We start from the raw sequence: 22,343 nt of genomic DNA, 5'->3' as shown, positions 1-22,343 counted from the left end.
GTCGAGGACAGCCAGGACAATAGACTCGGTAGAATGTTTGGGTCTGTAGCCTGCTTGATGTGGGTCAAGGTAGAAGGTGTCCTCGACAAAGGTGCTCAAGCACTTAGTGACATGAGCCTCCAGGATTTTACCAAGAAAAGGTAAAAGGGAAATCGGGCGGAAATTGCTGAGAGTCAGGGTATCAGAACCGTTTTTTTTTAGAATAGGTACAACTTCTGCGCTCTTGAAAAGATTGACTGAACCCTTCAAGAGAGATCTGTTTAAAAGCAATAGAGGGGGTTCAGGGAAGTGAAGAAAGGCTTCCCGAGTGATATGAGGGGGACAGCTGTCCGTAGGGGAGCTGGAGCGGACCTGAGTAAGGAGGGAGGAAAAGATCTCCTGGGTGATAGGTGGTATTAGATCAAAACGGTGGGGATTCTGGTAGAGACAATCAGAGACTGGAGGAGAGGTAACCTTGGGGATACTGGCTTTGATAAGAGTTATTTTATCCGAAAAATAAGAGTTGAGAGAGTCACATAGGGACTGAGAGGGAATGGGTTTGGCGGTAATACGGTCAGGCTTGACAAGTTCATCCACAATGGAGAAGATATCCTTGGCTTTGTTAGTAGACGCGAGGATTTTAGACGAAAAGTATTCGGATTTGGCTAGAAGGATGGAGTTTTGATATTTTCTCAAAGCCAAGATGAAGGCAGCCTTTTTCAGAGGGCAGTAGTCTAGTCTCCACTTTCGCTCAAGTTGGCGGAGGGCTAATTTCTTCTCCTCTAAATCAGTGGTGAACCAGCGTTGAGCGTCGTGGGACCTCAAAATACTGATTTTCTTCAACGGGGCTAGTTTATCTCTAGCAGAGGCTAACCAAGCATTTATGTCTTCTGCTAGTATATGCGGGGAGACCGTGTGATCGTTAAGCATAAGCTTATGGAGCATAGGGGAGGAAAGAGCGGAGCACAGTTGTGGGGGTTCAATTCTGCTCCAATTCCTGACCTTGGTAGTGTTAGAATGGAGGACTGTGATCGGGGGGAGAAGGGAATAGAAAAGGAAATGGCGTGGTGGTCAGACCAGGAACAAGGAAGAATTTGGAGGTCGACTACCTCAAGATTGGATGTCCAAACCTGATCACGGGTATGTCCTTTTGTATGAGTTGCTACCTTAATGTGCTGGGCACAATTCAAACCAATCAGTAATTCAGTAAATTCCACCGAACATGGGCTTTCCCGTGCATCGTAGGGCCAATAGTTAAGTCTGATCAAGTCTGATCAAGTTAACGAAAGCATCAAAGTGGAGGTCAGCAGGATGTTGGCGTTGGGGATGATTGAGCCTTCTGAGAGCCCCAGGGCCAGCACAGTGGTCCTAGTCCCCAAACCTCATCCACAGGGTGGAAAGAGAGAAATTAGGTTCTTTGTGGACTATAGAGGACTCAACTTGGTCACCAAAACAGATGCTCACCCCATCCCAAGAGCGGATGAGTTGTCAGACAAATTGGGTGCAGCCAAATCTCTTAGTACCTTTGACTTAACTGCAGGGTACTGGCAGATTGGCATGGCCCCAGGAGCCCAGGAAAATACAGCATTCTCCACACCTGATGGGCATTATCAGCTTACTGTTATGCATTTTGGTTCAAAGAATGCCCCTGCCACCTTCCAGTGGTTGGTGAACCCAATGCCTGCTGAACTGGAGGCCCCTAGTGCAACATATCTTTGAAATTGCTGTCTTTAGCTCCACCTGGCAGGATCACCTGGGAAAGGTTTTAAAAGCCCTGCAAGCTGCAGGTCTATCAAGGCATCCAAATGCCAGATAGGGCAGGGAACAGTTGTATACTTGGGCCACCTTGTGAGTGGAAGCCAAAGGCAACCCTTACATCCCAAGATCCAGGTCATCCTGTACTGGGAAGCTCCAACAACCCAGACCCAAATCAGGGCATTCCATGGCTTGACTGGGTACTACCGGGGGTTTATGAAAGGGTATGGGTCCATTGTGACACCTCTCACAGAACTTACCTCCAAGAAGGTGCCCACAAAGATAAACTGGAGAGTTAGCTGTCAAAAGGTTTTTGACACCCTGTAAGAGGCAATGTGCTAAGCACCAATTCTCAAAGCTCCAGACTATACCAAGCAGTTCATTGTGCAGACAGATGCCTCTGTGCTAGGGATAGAAGCGGTCCTATCCCAGACCAATGATGAAGGCCAAGACCAGCCAGTTGCTTTTATAAGCAGGAGTTTACTCCATAGGGAGCAGCATTGGAGTGCCATTGAGAGGGAGGCCTTTGGTGTGGTTTGTCCTTGAAGACTTTGATTGAGGCCATACTTGTTTGGTACTCACTTCACAGTTCAGACTGACCACAAACCTCTCAAATGGCTAATGCAAATGAAATCCTACACTTTTGAGGTGGTCTATCCCCCTACAGGGAATGGACATTACAGTGGAACATAGACCTGGGACTGCCCATGCCAATGCAGATGGATTTTCCAGGTTTTCCCACTTAGACAGTGAAGACTCTAGTGAAAGAATAGTCTCATCCTCTTTCATTTAGGGGGCGAGAGTGCTTGTGTAGGAAAGTGGCCCTTTTTGCATGGTTGCCCCCCACCTTTCGCAGAATGTTGATGTACTTTGACTGAGCGTGCCCTGGGTTCCTGCCAGTCAGGTACCAAGGGCCTATGTTCTTTCCCTAAACTGTACTGTTGCAAAACCCAATTGGCAACTCTTTGGCCACATGTAAGTCCCTTGTAAAAGGTACCAAGGGCACTGTGACCAGGGAATACCTCTAAGGGCTGCAGCACTTATTGTGCCACCCTTAGAGGCCCTGTACCTTTACCCACACACTACCATTGCAGGGTGCGTGTTTTGGTGCAGAACCAAGTGAAGGGTTGACATGGCACACATCCCTCTGTACCATGCTTACCATCCACTCCCCTGGCATAGGTAAGCCACCCCTCTAGCTGGGTGCACTATACCAGTAGTGAAGGTACAGGTTCATGAGCCCTGTACCTCTACAGTGTCTAAGTCAGTTCTTAGACACTGTAAGTGCACTAATGCCATGAAGAGTATATGGTCTAGGAGTTTGTCATTACGGCCTTGGAGTTTGTCATTACGAATTCCACAGCACCAGAATGGCTTTACTGAAAACTGGGAAGCTTGGTATCAGACGTCTAAGCACATTAAACCCACACTGATGCCAGTGTGGGATTAAATGAAAAATGCCCTCAGAGGGCATCTTAGAGATGCCCCCTGAAAAACAACCGTACTCTAGTGTCTTGGCTGAGTGGCTACTCACCAGCTGTCACCACCAAACATGTTTCTGGACTCCTGGGTCTAGAGCCTGCTGCTCTTGGGGTCCTGAAACAAAGCACATACTGGGACGAGGTGCCAAGCCTCCTCCCCCAGGATGGGCAGGGTCCAGGAAGGGGAAACTTCAAAGGCTTGCTGCCTTTGCGAGCAACTCCAGCCATTTGCTGCTCCCAGCAACTGGCTTCCACCGGTTCCGACCCCCCCTTTGGGAGGGAGAATCGGCGGGAAAACCAAGTTAGGGGGACGGGTGTGCCCACCTTTATCAACCCCACCAGTCGGGGGAGGTGAAGCACAACTCTGTCCACGCATCTTGCAGATGGGGGGACCCAGCCAACCAGAGTGAGGCTTGTGCCTCCCTCCCACTGGAGGGTCACATAATAAGGTGTGTACCCATCCCAAGAAAGGGACCCATTGGTCCTGACCTGTACCTACCTGAAATAACCCTAAATTTAGTATTTAGGGGTGACCCCGAACCTTGCCTCCTCAAACAAGAAGGACCGAACAGCCGTGCTGAGGAAGACGAGGAGGACACCAAGTGCCTTGGCCCCAGCCCTACCGGCCTGTCTCAACCTCGACCGACCACAGTGAAATCCCAGTGTGTCCTGCAGCCAGCAGACCCCGAGAACCCAGAGGACCTGCTCTACCTTCCCAAACCAGACTTAATCTCCTGTGAGCACCGGAATTTGCTCACTCTCAGACTCTGGGTCCAGCCGGATCCACCGTCAGCACCCGATGCCCATAGTTTGAGTGGCCCAACACTTCAAGGAGGTCTCCCATGCAATCCTGACCCGAGAACCATTGATCCCTGACCTGCATCAAGCCTCCAACTGACACCTGCAGCCTCAATCCGGAGAGCCCACCCCCGACCACTACCAGGAGCTGGTAAGAAAACCCGACTCCAAAGGACACCTCTGCAGTAGTAGTAGTGAAATGAGGATCTGAAAGAGACACGTTAGTGATAAATTCCTTACCTTAGAATATCCCCAGGCGTCAGGCTGGATCCGGAAAGTTTTTCCGCTAGCAGTACCCCTGCGCGTCAGTTGGTGGCGTCGTGCGGCTCCGCGGCCGTCGCTGGTGTCGTATGCACCGAGATGACGTCACGGAGACTATTTAGGCGCCACCCATGCGCGCTGACGTCAGTTCTTCCTTTTTCTGCGCCAGTAAGCACAGATCCGGTTAGAGCACGTACCTCAGTCACTCTTTGACTATCTTTTGAGACTCTTGTCCTCCTCTTCCTCCTCCTCTTCCTCCTCTTCCTCCTCCTCTTCCTCCTCTTCCTCCTCCTCTTCCTCCTCCTATCCTCCCTCTCTGCCCTCTCCTCCCTCTTCTTCTCCTCCCTCTCCGAGACGACACAAAAAGAAGTCAAAGAAGCGTTGTCGCTCTACGACGTCCCCCCGTCGGTCCCCGTATGCGGACAGGGTTTCTGCCCCTGCGGTTCCTTCGGAGCCCGGGAGTCCCGCGGCCTACCCACCTTACCCGGGTCCGTCGGCAACTCCCGCTCAGGTGCAAGAATTTCTTGCCACCTTGGACCGCCTGTTTCGGCCTCGGGCTCCCGCCGGTGCGCCCTCGGGCCCCACGGTCCCATGTCAGTATCCTGTAGGGCCGTCGGGGGCTCCGGAGCCGCAGGATCCCGCACCGCTGGTCCCATCCACGGCGCCACAAGGTCCCATGCTGTCGGCTCCTGCCCCAGTGCCACCCTCGGCTCAGCTTCCGGCGCCGCAGTGGGTACCATTTGTTCCGGCTCAGATTCTCGGGCAATTTTGTCCCTTCCTGGGATCCGCACTGGGACACGGCACCGGTTCTGCCCCGTCTGGCGCCGTTGTTCCTTCCCCGGTCCCTGCCCTGCCGCCACAGCCTGTCCAGCATACGGCGGAGGTGGAGGATAACTGGGAGTGGTCCGAGGACCCTCTTGCTCGTCAGTTTGACTCAGAGCAGGACTGGGCTGTGGAGTTGGAGGAGGCCAGTTGCCTCGATCTCTCCTCTGACCCGGGGTTTGCCTCTCCTCCGCCTACCATGGAGGAGGGCGCTTCCTACACGATGGTGCTTCGTCGGGCCGCTGAGGTCCTCCACCTTGATCTCCCTACGGTGGCCCTCAAGACTCATCTCCTCACGGAGGTGCTCCAGATGGTGCCCTCTTCGTCGGAGCCCCTGCTGCCCTTTAACGACGCCCTCACTGACGTCTTACCAGGCACTTGGTCGCGGCCTGTCACGAGGGGCCCCGGTGGATTAGGATGTCGCCAGGCATCATCTCCCGGCCCCGGGTGACCCTGCCTTTTTGACCACTCATCCTACACCCGAGAGCCTGGTCATCCAAGCTTCGACGTCTCAGAGTGCCTTTCCCAGGGCTCCGCCAGATAAGGACTCTTAAGTAGCAGGAGCAGTTCGGCAAGCGGCTGTTCTCTTCGGCCGGCTTAGGGCTGCGGTCGGTGAACACCGCTTGCCTCTTTGGCCGCTATTCCCACGCGGTGTGGGATGCCGTTGCACAGGTGTTGCCTCCGTGTCCTGAAGAGGCCCAAACTGTGCTGTCTCAAGTTGTTGCCGAGGGTAAAGATGCGGCTAAGTTCGCTATTCGGTGTGGTTTGGACACCGCGGACTCACTGGGTAGAGCCATTTCTATGACTGTGGCGCTTCGTTGGTTGAGATCTACCGGGTTCTCGCCAGATGTACAAAGCTCACTCATAGACATGCCTTTTAATGGCACCCGTCTGTTGGGCGACAAGGCCGACAGTGCACTGGAGCGTTTTAAGGACTCGCGGGCTACGGGCAAGTCCTTGGGTCTTTCTACGAAAAGCCCAGCCACTCCTGGTTTTCGTTCCTTTCTTGGTCAAATCAGGGGCGCCCAGGCACGTTCCTTCAGCAAGCCTGTACAGAACCAGCTTCAGCGCGGATGCGGTTTCCGCAGGGGTGGGTCTGGGAATCAGCGCAGGGGTCAGTCCACCTCCGGCCCCGCTGCTTCAACCTCCAAACCTTCCTAATCTGAGATTTATGGAGCACCCCATGCCGGTGGGTGGCAGGATCCGCCATCACCTCCCCCACTAGCGTGCTATCACATCGGAAAAGTAGGTGTTGCAGCTCATCCGCAAGGGTTACTCCCTTCCCTTTCAGTCCACCCCTCCAGCCATGCCACCTCGGTACCACCGCATGTCGGGGGAACACTTGGCAGCTCTCCAGCAGGAAGTTACGGCCTTTTTGGCCAAGGGGGCCATTAAATGCGTTCCTGGGCCAGAAGTAGGGAGTGGTTGTTATTCCCACTACTTTCTGGTCCCCAAGAACGACAAAGGGGATCTGCGTCCCATCTTGGATCTCCGGAACGTCAACCGCTTACTCCGAAAGGAGAAATTCAAAATGCTGACTCTGGCTCAGGTCTTGGCTGCCCTCGACCCTGGAGACTGGATGGTAGCGCTGGACTTGCAGGACGCATATTTTCACATCCCCGTCCTGCCGGCCCACCGGCGTTACCTGCGGTTCACGATAGGCCATGAGCATTTTCAGTTTGCCGTGCTCCCCTTCGGCCTTACCAGCACCCCTCGGGTGTTCACGAAGGTGATGGCGGTGGTCGCGGCTCACCTGCGCAGGTAAGGGGTGTCAGTCTTCCCTTACCTCGACGACTGGTTGCTGAAGGCGGGCTCGCCCCAGGCAGTCGTCAACCACCTTCAGACTACGGCCGACCTCCTGCATTTGCTGGGGTTCTCCATCAACGTGCCGAAGTCACACCTGAGTCCCTCTCAGAAGCTCCCCTTCATCGGAGCGGTTCTGGATTCGACGCTGTTTCGGGTTTTTCCTCCCAAGGTGATATAGTACTTAGGGCCTGTGAAACATGTCTTTACTTATCTTGAATACGTTCATTTTAGTAGAATTAAATGATTGAGTACTCTCTCCACTGCCATTGATGATGTATTTTTCTCCCTACATTGATTAGGGTTAGTTTGCAGTAAAAGATATTCACTTTAATTAATGAAGAAAAACATGTCGATTGCTTGGTATACGAGTGCAAAAACTTAGTTTCCACATCCAGCGACTCCGGGATATTCAGGCTATGATTCCGATCTTTCAGCCTCTATCCCGGGTTTCAGTCAGGATGACCCTCCGGCTCCTGGGCCTGATGGCTTCTTGCATCTTGCTGGTACCACATGCCAGATGGCATATGCGGGCTCTGCAGTGGGACCTGAAGTTCCAGTGGGCGCAGCATCAGGGCAACCGGTTCGATCATGTCCAGATCTCGGAGGGCACTGCACGGCAATAGCAGTGGTAGCTCACAAATCGCGATTGGGTCAATGGCAGATCCCTCTCCCTTCCCCAACCGGAGCACACAGTGGTGTCGGATGCGTCCCTCCTAGGATGGGGAGGCCACTTGGGAGAGGCGGAGATCAGAGGACTCTAGTCTCAGGCGGATTCCCGGCTCCATATCAACCTTTTGGAGCTTCAGGTGATCCGACTTGCACTGAAGGCATTCTTTCCCTTTGTCCGGGGAAGTGTGGTGCAGGTGTTCACGGACAACACCACCGCCATTTGGTATTGCAACAAACAGGGTGGGGTGGGGTCCTGGACCCTATGTCAGGAGGCTCTGCGCCTCTAGACATGGCTGGAACATCAAGGCATTACCTTGGTGGTTCAACACCTGGCAGGTTCTCTGAACGCCAGGGTGGACGAACTCACCCGCCGGTGCTTGATGGATCACAAATGGCATCTGACCTCTGACATGGTGCAAGGTATCTTTCAGCAGTGGGGAGAACCTTTGTTAGATTTATTCGCCACCGAAGAGAACGCGCAATGTCATCAGTTCTGCCCGTTGGAATTTCCAAGGCGACACTCGCTAGGCGACGCTTTTCGTCGTGAGTGGAGTTGCAGTCTATTGTACACCTTTCCGCCTATACCACTTCTGCCCAGAGTGCTGAAGAAGATTCGGCGCAACCGGGCCCAAGTCATCCTTGTGGCTCCGGATTGGGCACGAAGATACTGGTATCCCGATCTACTCAGCATGGCGATCGATCCCCCGATCCGTCTGCCTCTTCGGGAGGATCTTCTGTCGCAGCAGCAAGGGACGGTCTTCCACCCGAACCTGTCCAGCCTCCACCTCCATGCGTGGAGATTGAGCAGCGACAGTTGACAGCCTTTGATCTTCCTCCCCAAGTCTGTGATGTCATTCTGGCGGCCAGGCGGCCCACCACTAAAACAGTATACGGCTGCAGGTGGAACAAGTTTGTGGCATGGTGCACAGCTAAGGCTGTGGATCCCCTTTCTGCCCCTCTTTCTAAAGTCCTTCTGTTCCTTCTTTCTTTGGCCCAGCAGGGCTCTGCTCTGGGCACTATCAAAGGTTATCTTTCTGCCATATCTGCCTTTTTAGGGCTTCCAGATCAGCCTTCTCTTTTTAAGTCCCCAGTTGTTAACCGTTTCCTAAAAGGCATTACGCACACGTTTCGTCCTGTGCCATTCACAATACCTCAATGGGACTTAAATCTTGTCTTGACATATCTGATGTGCGCTCCCTTCGAGCCCCTTCATACCTGTTCTTTGCATCTTCTCACTCTCAAGACGTCCTTCCTGGTAGCTATCACCTCTGCCAGAAGAGCGAGTGAGCTCCAGGCTCTTTCTTCCAAACCTCCTTTCCTTTCTGTTCATCCGGACAAGGTGGTTTTAAGGACCCGTCCTTCTTTCTTGCCAAAGGTTGTCACGCCCTTCCACATCGGGCAGACCATCACTTTGCCCACCTTCTTTCCGCCTCCGCATCCTTCGAAAGAGGAGGAGAGGCTCCACCGTCTGAACCCAAAACATGTGCTGTTGTTCTACCTGCAGTGCACGCGACAGTTCTGGGTGGATGACCAGTTCTTTGTTGGTACGTGAGCGCCAGAAGAGGTCGGACTGTGCACAAGTGGACCATCTCTCGGTGGGTCGTTCTCTGCATCAAGGCCTAAGAAGGAGCCTACTGTGGGGCTGCGTGCCCATTCTACCAGGGCAACGGCAGCCACTACTGTCTTGGGACGCGGTGTCCCCTTGCAGGACATTTGTCAGGTAGCTACGTGGGCCTCGCTGCACACGTTTACCAAGCATTACTGCCTTGACAGTCGTGTCCGGAGAGACGGCTTCTTTGGCCGTTCTGTTCTCTGTGACTTTCTGGTGTAATCGTGTTCGCAGACCCACCACCGGGGTTGGTATTGCTGGGGTATCTATTCTAAGGTAAGGAATCTATCACAAACGTGTCTCTTTCATATGCACAAGTTACTACTACTTGTGTAACAATATATCTGTATGAGACATTAGTTAGTGATAGATTCCTTACCGCCCCACCCATCCTCCCCATTCTGCAAATTGATTTCTAGGGTTAAGGCCATCCCCCTTTCAGGGCCCTAGTTTCATGGCACCAGTGGTCAGTTTCTTGCATGGCTCTGCGTTCCTGGCGTGGAAAAGTCGTTTACAGAACTGACGTCCGCGCGCATGGGTAGCGCCTAAGTAGCCTCCCTGATCTCATCTCAGTGCATGCGACGGACGCGGACCGCACAATGCCACCTACTGACGCGCAGGGGTACTTCTAGCGAAAAAACTTTTCGGATCCGGCCTGACGCCTCGGGATATTCTAAGGTAAGGAATCTATCACTAACTAATGTCTCTTACAGATATATCGTTACACAAGTAGTAACTTGTTCTTTGAGGTGATCCAAGGAGGAATTGAGGAGGGAAGAGTCTAGAAAGGGTTATTTTGGAGATCATAGTGGTAGAATGAGGTTTGTTAAGCAGACCTAAAGCAGGTAGAAAATGAATTGAATATAAAAACATTTTTGATGAAAAATTAAGAAGGAAAGCATTGAGCATTGATGTGGGACAGGTGGTGAAAATTAAGAATCCTTGGAATATTTGCAAGGGAAATCGCCCTATTCCAATCCCATGAGAGCTGTGAGGGAGACAAGAACCATGTTGAAGAGGATGATGGGACATTATGAAACGAGAGTATGTTGGTGAAAACAGTTTTGGGAGGGTGATGCGATGAGCACCATGATTGAGTGTTCTGAGAAGCAAGTTGGCGAAGGATGGTCTGTCTTTAAGGAGGTCGGGAAGGACATTTCATATTCCAGATAGGTTTAAGGACTATAATTTATGATGCGCACGCATATTGTAAATAACAGCATTTATTACACCTTAATCACTGAAAATGAAGGGGTTCCAGAGTCTTTCTTCTATAAGCAGCTGGTACATGCCTGTGCCTGTTAAGAAAACACTGCCATCCTTCCAAAGAGAGAAAATAAAAGTATTTTAGGAATCAAGAGGGGTGGGGGAGCAACAAAGCAGTTGGTCAGAGCAAACAATGGAAGTGGGTGGAGGGAGCAACAGGCTTCCTTTAGGCATGGGATATACAATAAAGGGGGGGGACAGCAACACCCAATGTGTGGGGTGGGGCGGCTTAGGGTATCAAGCGGAAAAAGGAGCACTTGAGGGAAAGAGCAAACAGGGTTGCAGGAGCAACACAGCAGTGTGGTCAGGTATTCGGGGGATAGTAGGGGAGATGAGAGGCAAACGGAGGAGAGAGCTACAAAAAAATGTACTCATGAAGTTCTTAAAGAGAAAGTAGTTCCCTAGGTATGAGCAGTGCACTAGTGCAATCCAGTGAAAAGAATGGTATAGAGGCTCTGCTCGGGGGGGAAGTGGGGGGTGGGGACTAACAAAAAGAGGAAACTAAGCCATTGGATATAAAGCCAGCAATGGAGAATGACAATAAAACCAACCAATGGTAAGCAATGGGTGGGATCGATGACCACTGTTAAGATTTGGGAATGATCCACAATAGGCTTAAGCCTACATGCAGAAGAAAGGGAATGTCGGGGGGGTGTGGGGGACAGTTGATATGTGACTCCCTATGACCAAATCTTCACCATACACTGCAATCTCATCCATGAAAACAAACTCCAAGATTGCACTGCCAGACCCACTCACTTCCCCTCTACCTCCAGCGTGAAAAGTTACGACCATGGGTCCACACTGAAAAGAACACCCAGGTCCCAGCATGAGAAGGGACTCAGGATGCAGTGCGATGGGAGGCACCCAGCATGAGGGAGGAGCAGGTCCCAGAGGGAGAAGAGTCAGCTAGGATGAGTGACTGAAAGCTGCCGTCTAGCAATTACATAGCATGCCAGGTTGCTAACTCTAAATCAGGGGTCTCCCACCTTTTCATGACTACGAGCTACTTTGTGGTCAATGAAAATCATCCCGTGCTACTATGATCATTAGTGTTGTAATAGTGACCACATCAGACACAATCACTTTAGTGGTCACCCTATGCAAGATTATCAGCAGTGACTGCCAGCATTAATGTAAATAAAAAATGCTTTATCAATTTGGAATGCTTCTGCATGGGTAATACATATCAGCCATAGCTGCAATGCCCCTGGCATCTATGTAATTGTATAAGTAATAAGTCTTTTCCATGCGGCACGATTTATCATTCAAATATCAGCATTGAATATATTTTAGAAAAAAAATCATTTTTCTCCAAGCATCATGTTAGGACTTCTGGAAATGCACACATTTTTGTCTTAAATACACACTGTTCAATTTTGGTATACATATATTAATTCAACCAAGCAAAGGCTTCTAATTTAGTAGGCTGAGTAGCACAATGGAGAGCTACTTAGAGGCAGCTGGAGAGCTACCAGTAGCTCACGAGCTGCTCATTGGAGAAGCCTGCTCTAAATCAACCATGTATCTAAGGAGGCACAAGTCCTGTCGCCATCACTTAACCAAAATGTTTGAGATTGTGTGTTTGGGATGAGTTCATGTTGTCAGGTAGATGGCATTTGGGTTTCTCTTGACTTCTGTCAAGACTGCAATGAGGCCATATCTGCTAACTAGGACAGACGTCCATGTGGGCTGTACACATGAAAGCATCTTTAGAAGGAAGAGGAGAGAATACTTGTAAATGCCCCCTTTTTCTTTATCCAAGATCCCACCTTTTCATTCATGGCCAGGATAACCATTAAATGCTTTTTAGTGCTTGGCCTGTTTTTTTCTTAGACTTGGCTGGGTTGTTGGTTTTGGGGTATGTTAAAAGTTACCATTTACTACTATAATTGCATTCCTTTTTACCCGATTCTTTTGATCTTAATAGGTCCGATAAACTCGAAATTAAAGATATCATGAATGTTTCTGATCTGAAGAAAACTCTTCCAGAGGACATCTTTAATAAGTGCAATTACACTGATAAAGAAGGTAAAGTTTATATATTTAAATTAAAGAGCTAATTTGTTTGAGATGACTTTTGGAGTGTTTTCATTGTCATAATAATTTCTGCAAATGGTTTCTGTGTATTAATATTCTTTTGATCATTTGTTCTCCGCAACAAAAATGAGGCCATAATAGGCTCACTGCATGTAAATATTGTGTAGACAGTACTAAAAACTGTTGCGTAAAAATAAAAAAAATGAGGGCTGCTTCTAATCTGTTTAAGTAACTCAGAAACTAATAACCTAGGTAGTGCATCTGCTACGTTTGTTATATAGCCTTGGCACTTGCATGGTGCCAACTTTTGCGGATGGTTTATAGCACGATACGTTTAATTTCTCTTTGCATTTCTTTAGCAACCAATTACTGCCCACTCCCCAACCTTCTGTACACTACATTAATCAGAATAAGGTACCATATTCACTTTCAAACACCCTGCCTTTCTTAAGAACAAATGCATGGAAGAAGCCCATTTACTCTGAAGAGGATTGTATTCTGGTTTACCCGACCATGACTGGTGAGATCACTTGAGCTATTTGGGCCTCGGATTTAGAAATTAAATGAATACCACTAAGGGCTGCCACTCTGCAGAAAAAAACTCCTTCTCTACTCCACTGCTCACTAAGATTATTGTGCCAAGAGACTTCAGTGTGTCATAGAAGGAGAAGGCAGTCTTTAATCTTTGGAACCACAAGAGATGCAAAAGTTGTGTTGACTGGTATAATCAAAATGAGGACGATCAGTGCTGGAGCATTAGTAAGATGACAAACTACCTGATCGAACTATAAAAAAGGGTTGCCGGTTAATCACACTTTGAAGCCTGTCAAAGATCAAATGAGGGGCACTGGTACTATAATGTTTTATAAATGCAGAGTCCTGCCTACTTGACCATTATTTCACAGTACATTTTGACCCTGAGAATTCATGGCCGCAGGGAACAGTATAAAAAACAGTATAAAAAGAGATAATACATGAAAGGAAAAGAAGGGTTTTAAGGTCTTTCCAAACCAGGGTTAATTTGCTCTCCCTGCTTATTATTTACAAGATATATTTTTGACGATTAATTTCCATGTACATTTAGATGGGAATTTTGCCATCCATACCTTTTTCCACTTTTAATGGTTGTCACTCCTCTTTCCCAGTGAACGTTGAAGGTATTTATAGCAGTCTGTACGATGTAGTGATATCCAGCTCTGTTGAAGAGAAACTGCAGAAGCTGAAAGAGCACATGAAGAAGGAGGAGTTGGTAAGCATGAGCAATTTTATTGTTGGATCTCGCTATGTGTATGTTTTACAAGGTGATATAGTACTTAGGGCCTGTGAAACATGTCTTTACTTATCTTGAATACGTTCATTTTAGTAGAATTAAATGATTGAGTACTCTCTCCACTGCCATTGATGATGTCGTTTTCTCCCTACATTGATTAGGGTTAGTTTGCAGTAAAATATATTCACTTTAATTAATGAAGAAAAGCATGTAGATTGCTTGGTATACCAGTGCAAAAACGTATTTTCCGCATCTAGTATTTTAGGTGTTCAATGGGTAATATTAATAAGGCTTAGGTTAAAATTGTTAGTTATACATTCGGTGTTAAAATAGTTCTTTCTTGTTTGTAGGTTGTATGTGTTAAACATAAAAAGAAACTGTGCATTCATTTACCTTTGACCTAAGCTGATGTGCTGCTTCAACATGTCTTGGAAAAATATAAATGTTAATGTTGGTGAGAACTTTTATTTGTTGTATTGCATCAAAGAAGAATTTGACCACGCTGATTGGTGAGGAACTAAGGACTATCCACTCAGTGCACCTCTCTCAGTTCCATCTGTGCTAGCTGGGTAGAACTATAACCTGCTTGCAGTTTGTCTTGCTGCACTTTTCCACAGTATATTTTAATGGTTCACATTTTCATATTTCTATTTTTGTGCAGTCGTGTTTAGACTTTGTCAGCATCTGGCAATTTTTCAATTGGATGATCTTTCTGTCCTGCAGCAGTATCTTAATTTCCTCTGGTTTATTATGCTGTGCTCTGGAAACTAAAACAAAAGGGAATTGTGGACAGAGTCAGCAAGATCTAGCATTTCCGGTCCTAGATTTTCCTTTGACCTCTTAATGCTGTCTAGAACCATAGTGCTGGCTTTCTTCAGTCTATCTAACACATAAAAATGTTTTGTTAAAGTAAAGCACAGGACTTGGAAACATGGTCTTCTGCTGACATGGAATGACCTGGTAACCCTAACCAGTGTGTGGAGAGCTTGTTTTTCTGTTATACTTTTCCTATCTGTTACCCTTTCATGCCTAAAAATACCTAGAAGCCCCATTAGAATATAACTGCATAATATCCTTTGAAAATGTATTGAGTGGGGGGTGCAACTTTATTGCCTTCTAATATGGTCAGTTAACCATCGCTTCACCGATCTCTGCAGTCCAGCATCATCCCCCCCATTAACATGGATGCCCCAGTGACACAAAGGGGAGATGTGATAATGAGTAGGCGGGTGTGATAGCGATGTGCCATGGATTGTGTTTCTCGGGGTTGCGAGCAGTGGGCTCATGCATGGTGGATGCCTCAAAGGTACGACAGCAACCGAAATCACCAGTGAGCCTGAAACCAGTTCATACAGAAACTGTTGTCTGCTCCTCCCCATTTGCCTGGTTGCGGTAGAGGACCCCTGCAATCGGGAGATGTGGAGAGAGTCGCACTGGTGTGTCGAATGCCCTGGTGCCAGGAGGCCCAGCTGCCACAATCCTCAGTGGTTGCTATCTTGATAGTGATTTTGGTTGCATCACCGCAGGGGCAGGAGGCCAGAGCCCCATTGCTGGGCGGATCCTGTGGGCTTGGCGGCCTCAGCCAATAAGACACAAACCTGCCTGTACCACAACCATGATACGGGTAATGAATGGGATAACATCTGACCTAGAAATCCATCATGACTTGTAAGGTAAGTGCCTATATATTAACCATAAAGGCAGCATGGTGCAGAGGACTCCATCTAGAGGAGCAATAAGGGCATGGCCTAGAGCGAACTGTATGCATGACACCTTTGTTGCCTGAGATTGTAGGACATTTCCAACCTACATCCATAATATCTATCCAGGGAGGTATCTGCAGTGGCACATCCAACACAAAACCCAAAATGTGACATAGGAATCCTAACCAAGCTCAAAGGACCAAAAGATGTGGATTCCCGCGGCATGTTACCTGAAACCAATGCCATAGAGCAGAGTAGTGCAGGTAGCGCAATGGACAGTATAACTATACTACTAGAACTTCAAAAAAGCTTAACATCCATAGATGGTAATATAGACACTTTTACAACCTGATTGAACTACCTAATTATAATGCTGGACTAAAAGAACATCCGCATCAATGGGCAGAAAGGAGGATCTATGACCTTTGAGAAGACATGGACACCACAAGTGAGAAAATATTGCAACTGGAAAAAACACTGACACTTGTCTTGCCTAAAAATGAGCCATGATCATGGTACAATAGTGTGTGCATCCTGGACCTGCTTGAGTCAACAAAAATGGGGAGGTCCAAGATCTATGTAGATAATACGTTGTCTGAGCTGTTTGGCTGCAGCAATTTCTCTGACTTATTCCTAGTGGAGAGAGCACACCGAACCCTATACCCAAGGCCACAGTCTGATAAAACTCCAAATCTCATTCATCATTCTTAGGTTCTATTAGGAGACAATGTGCTGAAGCTCGACAGACAAAAAGGCCTGATTGCAATACTTTTTTCATTTTATTTTTATTGTCCTTATGCCACCATTGTTTGCAAAGTCAAGCCTGACATCTAACCTGTACCCCCCCAGGCTATTTGCAATTAAACATATAGTCCTGCAATCCAGTCCATCCAGTTTCCTGGTTACTGGTTCCACGCAGGTGTAATCATAGGACGCGAGGGATTAAGTTCTTATTATTCCGTTCCAATTCAAAAAATCATCCCAGATCTTACTACGTGGTCCACCATCGATTCCTATATCCATTTTGCAAATAGTTTTAACAGCCTGACGCCAATCAGAGCCATGAGGTGGTGCAGAGTCTATCCATCCTTTACAGACCTCTCTTCTGGTGAGGATAATCAAATAGAAAAGTAAGTCCTGCCTATTTGCCGATAGGGGCAAGGTTGGCTGATCCTCCAGTCCTAACAGAGTCCAGGTTAAGCTCATTTTTATATTGGTGTGCAGAATTTCATTGATTACTTTCTCGACCAAAAGCCAATACTACCGTAGCAGGGGGCATTCAAAAAACATATGTCGGTCATCCGCACTTAACATACCGCATCTATGGCATCTTGGGGCTGCGGCTGTTACACATTTTGCCAATTTCTGGGGTGTCCAATAGAGCCTATTAGCTGTAAAAGAAATGGTTTCTCTTTAGTTAAAAAATGGTAGAATTCTCTTAGGCACACCGGGGCCCCTGGAATGGGGTGAACAATTGGAGGAAATGCTTAAGGAGTGGGGCTCAAAAGAGTTTCTCTAAAAGTTTGGGGCAAGGAAATAAAAACCAAAAAGTGAGACTGAAGACGCTTAAGGCAGCACTTACCTTATGGGTAGGGATAAGAAATATTCTTGGAATGGGTTACTTTTCGGATGGAGCACCAATATGGGACTCACCAGGCACTCCAGAGTGCCTGCAACATCAGTTAAGTACCCCATTAAGGAGGGCGGGAATTTAACTGTGGGGGGATCTACTGGTAATGAAGGAGGTGGTGCCATGGGAAATCTTGATGGCAAAGACGGGCGGTTCCCTCTCAAGATTCAAATACCTGCAGTTGCTATCTTGAGTGGAGGTAAATAGAAGGGAGATCAGCAGAGTCTGGGATTTCGAAAAGAAATTACAGAATGAGGTCCCAAGAAGAAAGGAAGTCACCGACTGGTACTGGTCTTTGGGGCTCTCGGAAGATAAGTTAAAAGCACCATATGAGATCTGGGATGGTGCTATTCAGATGACAAAGCCACAGAGAATTTGGCAACTTCCTTTCAAACTACTCTACAAGTTGGTTAAACCAGCAAATCTGAAGAGAAGCCATTTTTTTTACGGCCTGATTGCAATACTAGATATACACCATAACCATATGTTCGAAGCATACGAGCTGCAGATTACACACTTTTGCATAGATCGCCATCTGGTGTTTGGCCCGGATGTTTGCAGTTTGTTTTTCCTCTTGGAAAGTCTTTGGAAGTCACGAGGTCGGTGACTCCTCCTTTGGATCGTATTGCGCATGGGCTTCGGCTCCATCCTCAGATTGTTTTTTTCCGCCATCGGGCTCGGATGTAATCTTCGCGCTCCGGTTCCGAACATTTCCAGTTCGACGATCGAAGCAGAATCCTCACTCACATCGCGGTATTGTTTCGATCGCGATCTCCTCAATCACCTTCTCATCGACAAATCATCGGTTCCAGTCGTCGACGGCGGCCTTCGGGCCTACCCAAGCTCCGGTCCCGGCTGATGGAAAGAACTCCATTCAAGAAGTGCCCTCGATGTGGGTCCAAATTCCCCCACATCGATCTTCATGAGGTGTGCAACCTCTGCCTCTCCCCTGAACACGAGGCTCGAGACTGGCTGGCCTGTAAGTCTTTCAGATCGAAAAAGACTATTCGGGACCGAAGAGCCAGACGAAACCTGGCGCACTCCTCGACCTCCGTTCCAGTCGACATCTTTGGAGACGACGTCGAAGATCCGGGACAGCAGCACACCGAAGAGGACCTAGTCAGTGCTTCCGAAGCCGACGACTCCGATGTAGAGGACATCACCCCGGTGCAGAGGGTCGTGAGTAATATACCCCCCCCCCACACCCGCGCCGACACCCAAAAAGGCTTCGGTCACGCTTTCGCCTCCGGGCCTAGGCAAGACCAGAGATACTGCTTCACACACCCCACCTTCGGGCCCGGTGAATAAGCCAAATAAGCCTTGCGGCGGCTCGGGCTAGAGCCAGCCTTCCAGCGGTGCCGACAAACACACCTCGGCACCAAAAAAGAAACCGGCCTCTACCTCGACACCGAGCTCTGCACCGAAGTCCTCGGTGTCGAAACCCAGCGCTTCCGTACCGACGCCATCTTCGGTACCGACCAATCCCCATAAGGCCCTCGGCACCGACACTTCCACGTCAAAGCCCACCTCGGTACCGACCAAGAAATTGGAGGTTCCCAAGCCCAGTGCTCAGCACGGCACGGACAAGCCTAAAAAGTCATCGGCCCCGAAGACCTCGGTGCCGACGGAACAAACATTGTCACAGGAACTGTTTCCACCGGATCCCTTACAAAAAACTCTTACTAAGGATCCAAAAACTGGACATTTGGCACTCTCTTCCAAAAAGAGACATTTGGACAAACCGGCTCCGCCTCCACCTCCAAAGAGGAAGGACTCTGCTACCTCCCCTTTCAGAATACCTTCCCCACCTCCTCCACCCTCTCCACCTCCGCCCCCTCCGCCTTCTCCACCCCCACCTCATCGCTCTCCGACCCCGTCTCCCGACGATGATGATCAGGGGGACCCATATCACGATCCAGGGTATGTGCCCCAAGACCCCACCCCTACCTGATCCCCAGACCCATGGAACAACTACAATAACCCAGATATTCCAGACGTCCCACAAGATGACCTTTATCCTTCCAGGCCATCTCCACCAGAAGACTCACTAGCTTTCCACCACCTTCTTCAGAGGGCGGCACATTATCACGGGGTAGAGTTACACACTGACCCAGTGGAGGAGGATTTCCTCCTCGACACATTTGATACCGCACATAGGTCTACCTCCATACTACCTATGCTCAAGGGGGTGGTAAAACATGCGCCAGAGGTTTTTAAGGACCCAGTCAGTGAAAGGGTCATTAACCCACGCATAGAAAAAAAGTACAAAGCTGCCCCCACAGATCCTGCCTATATCAAAGGGCCAGCGCCACCAGATTCCCTAGTGGTTTCCACTGCACGAAAGAGGTCAAATTCCCAGGCGTCAGGCAAAGCACCACCATCTGACAAAGAGTCAAAGCTACTGGACGCGTCAGGAAAGCGCAGTGCGTCACAGGCAGCCAATATATGGCGTATCGCCAACACCCGAGCGCTATTGGCCAGATACGATAGGGCACATTATGATGAATTAGAAACCATAATGCACCACCTCCCGGAAAGATACAAAAATAGGGCCAATTAATTAATTCAAGAGGGTAAGACAATACCTCCATACGCTGTGCCTTAGATGCAGCAGACACAGCCTCCAGGGCCATTGATACTACCGTCCTCTTCCGTCGCCATGCTTGGCTGAGAATATCAGGTTTCAAACCTGAGGTACAGGCCTCCATCCTAAATCATCCCTTTGACCAAGAACACCTATTCGGCCCAAAGGTAGATGAGGCCCTCGAAAAAATGAAGGACACTGATACGGCTAAATCTATGGGAGCCCTGCAGTCACACCCTCCTAGGCGCTCCTTTTGCCGCTCTTCCTTTCGGAGTACGTCTAGAGGCTACTCCTCAGATAGCGTGTCCACTTCCTACAAATCCCCCACTCAGTCAACCTTCACAAGGGGTTATCAAAGAGGCGGCTATAGGGGCAATAACAATAAAGGCAGAGGCAAAACAAATACCGCCCGCTCTGCCACATCGCCTACCCAATGACTTCCCCCCGCTCCCTCCAGACCATCCCACTCCGGTCGGGGGCAGACTACAAAATTTCCTTCACGTCTGGGAGACCATCACCTCAGACAAATGGGTGACCCATATTATTCGGTCAGGGTACTGCCTAGAATTAACATCTACCCCCCCAAACATTCCACCCAGGCAACGCCCAATGTCACAAGAACATTCCACATTACTAAAACAGGAGGTAATCTCCCTCCTACAAAAACAGGCAATAGAACAAGTTCCCGCCAATCAGTAAAATTTAGGGGTCTACTCCCTATATTTTCTAATACCAAAAAGGGACGAGACTCTACGACCTATTCTAGATCTCCGGCCCCTAAACACATACATACATTCAGACCATTTTCACATGGTAACGCTTCAGCAGGTGCTTCTGCTCCTCTCCCAGAACGACTTCCTCACCACACTGGACTTGAAAGACGCATACTTTCAAATTCCGGTACACCATGCTCACATAAAGTACCTCAGATTTGTAGTGGACGGGCAACACTACCAGTTCAAGGTGCTCCCATTCGGGGTCACAACAGCACCAAGGGTATTCACCAAGTGCCTAGCGGTAGTGGCGGCACACCTCAGAAGACAGCACATTTACGTCTTCCCATATTTGGACGACTGGCTGATAAAAGCCACGTCCTACAACCAATGTGTACACCACACCGCCACTACAATCCAACTATTTCACCAACTAGGCTTCACGGTGAACCACCAAAAGTCCCAGTTAACACCATCCCACATAAAGCAATACCTCGGTGCCACAATAGACACCTCAAAAGCCATAGCCTACCCCAATCTGGCCAGGATTGCAAGCATTCAGGCTTTGCGTCAAAGATTCATACTTCAACACTCCCTTCCAGCAAGAGTGTTTATGCAACTGATAGGGATGATGGCCTCTTGCATTTTCATACTGCCCCACGCAAGACTCCAGATGTGTCCACTCCAAGAGTGCCTAGCGCGCCAATGGAACCAGGCCCAGGGGCAACTGACAGATCTGGTGTTGGTAGACGGTCGCACCCATCGCTCTCTGCAGTGGTGGAACACCACAAACATTTCCAAAGGTCGACCATTCCTGGACCTGGTTCCACAAATAATACTAACAACAGATGCATCGCTCTCCGGCTGGGGAGCTCATCTATTACACCTCACAGTGCAGGGCACATGGACGCCGCAACAAAAGTTACTCCATATCAACCATCTGGAGTTACTAGCAATCTCTTTAGCCCTAAAATCCTTTCAGAGACAGATTTTAGGCAAGGCAGTCCTCATTCGCACAGACAACATGACGGCCATGTATTACATTCAAAAACAAGGCGGCACACACTCTCCACAGCTCTCTCAACTAGCACAGAGCATATGGAGATGGGCAATTCCACACAAAATCTTTCTCCTAGCCCAACATGTACTAGGAGTCCAAAACACCATGGCAGATCTGCTCAGCAGACAGACGCAGCAGATCCACGAGTGGGAACTTCACCCGGAGGTTCTTCATCCGTTCTTTCAAATGTGGGGGCATCCGCAGATAGACCTCTTCGCCACCCACGAAAACAAAAAATGCCCAAGCTTCGCCGCCAGATACCCACACCCATTGTCCAAAGGCAATGCGATATGGATGAACTGGTCGGACAAATTTGCGTACACTTTTCCACCTCTCCCACTAATTCCATTAGTGGTGCGAAAGCTACAACAGCATTCCCTCACACTGATCCTAGTAGCTCCAACATGGGCCAGACAACCGTGGTTCAGCACGCTGCTGGAACTCTCGGTAGTACCACACCAAAAGCTACACCTCTCACCATGCCTCCTAACCCAGAACCATGGAGAGATCAGGCACCCGGACCCAGCTCAGCTCAACCTTGCGATCTGGCTCCTGAAATCCTAGAATTCGGATACCTAAACCTTCCCCCTGACTGTATGAACGTCATCAGAGAAGCTAGACGCCCTACCACTAGAGCCTGCTACGCTGCCAAGTGGAAAAGATTTGTTGTTTATTGCCATAACAACACAATCAATCCTCTAGACGTGTCTATACAACACATCATATGCTACTTACTCCATCTACAAAGGTGTAACCTAGCATATACCTCCATTTGGCTACACCTCGCAGCAATTGCCGCTTACCTACAAAACAGGCAGCACCTATCACTTTTCAGAGTATCTGCCATTAAAGCCTTCATGGAAGGCCTAAAACGAATAATTCCCCCCAGAGTACCAC

At 48.9% G+C, this 22,343-nt stretch overlaps 1 protein-coding gene across 5 annotated transcripts in view; it reads left to right on the top strand.

Annotated features, from left to right (window-relative positions):
• TASOR2 (transcription activation suppressor family member 2) overlaps nucleotides 1-22,343 on the top strand; it is a 1,022,580-nt gene that overhangs the window by 267,988 nt on the left and 732,249 nt on the right. For all 5 annotated transcript variants that reach the window (XM_085653577.1, XM_085653574.1, XM_085653576.1 and 2 more), the window contains exons 10-11: nucleotides 12,377-12,477; nucleotides 13,632-13,735. In XM_085653577.1, the coding sequence (XP_085509703.1) occupies nucleotides 12,377-12,477; nucleotides 13,632-13,735 (205 nt within the window). The remainder of the gene's footprint in view (nucleotides 1-12,376; nucleotides 12,478-13,631; nucleotides 13,736-22,343) is intronic.

The sequence above is a fragment of the Triturus cristatus genome, chromosome 4_1 (assembly GCF_964204655.1).
Source record: "Triturus cristatus chromosome 4_1, aTriCri1.1, whole genome shotgun sequence".
In the NCBI taxonomy this organism is placed as follows: Eukaryota; Metazoa; Chordata; class Amphibia; order Caudata; family Salamandridae; genus Triturus; species Triturus cristatus.
Note: the sequence above shows the minus strand (reverse complement) of the source record. Positions and strands in the feature narration are given on the sequence as shown.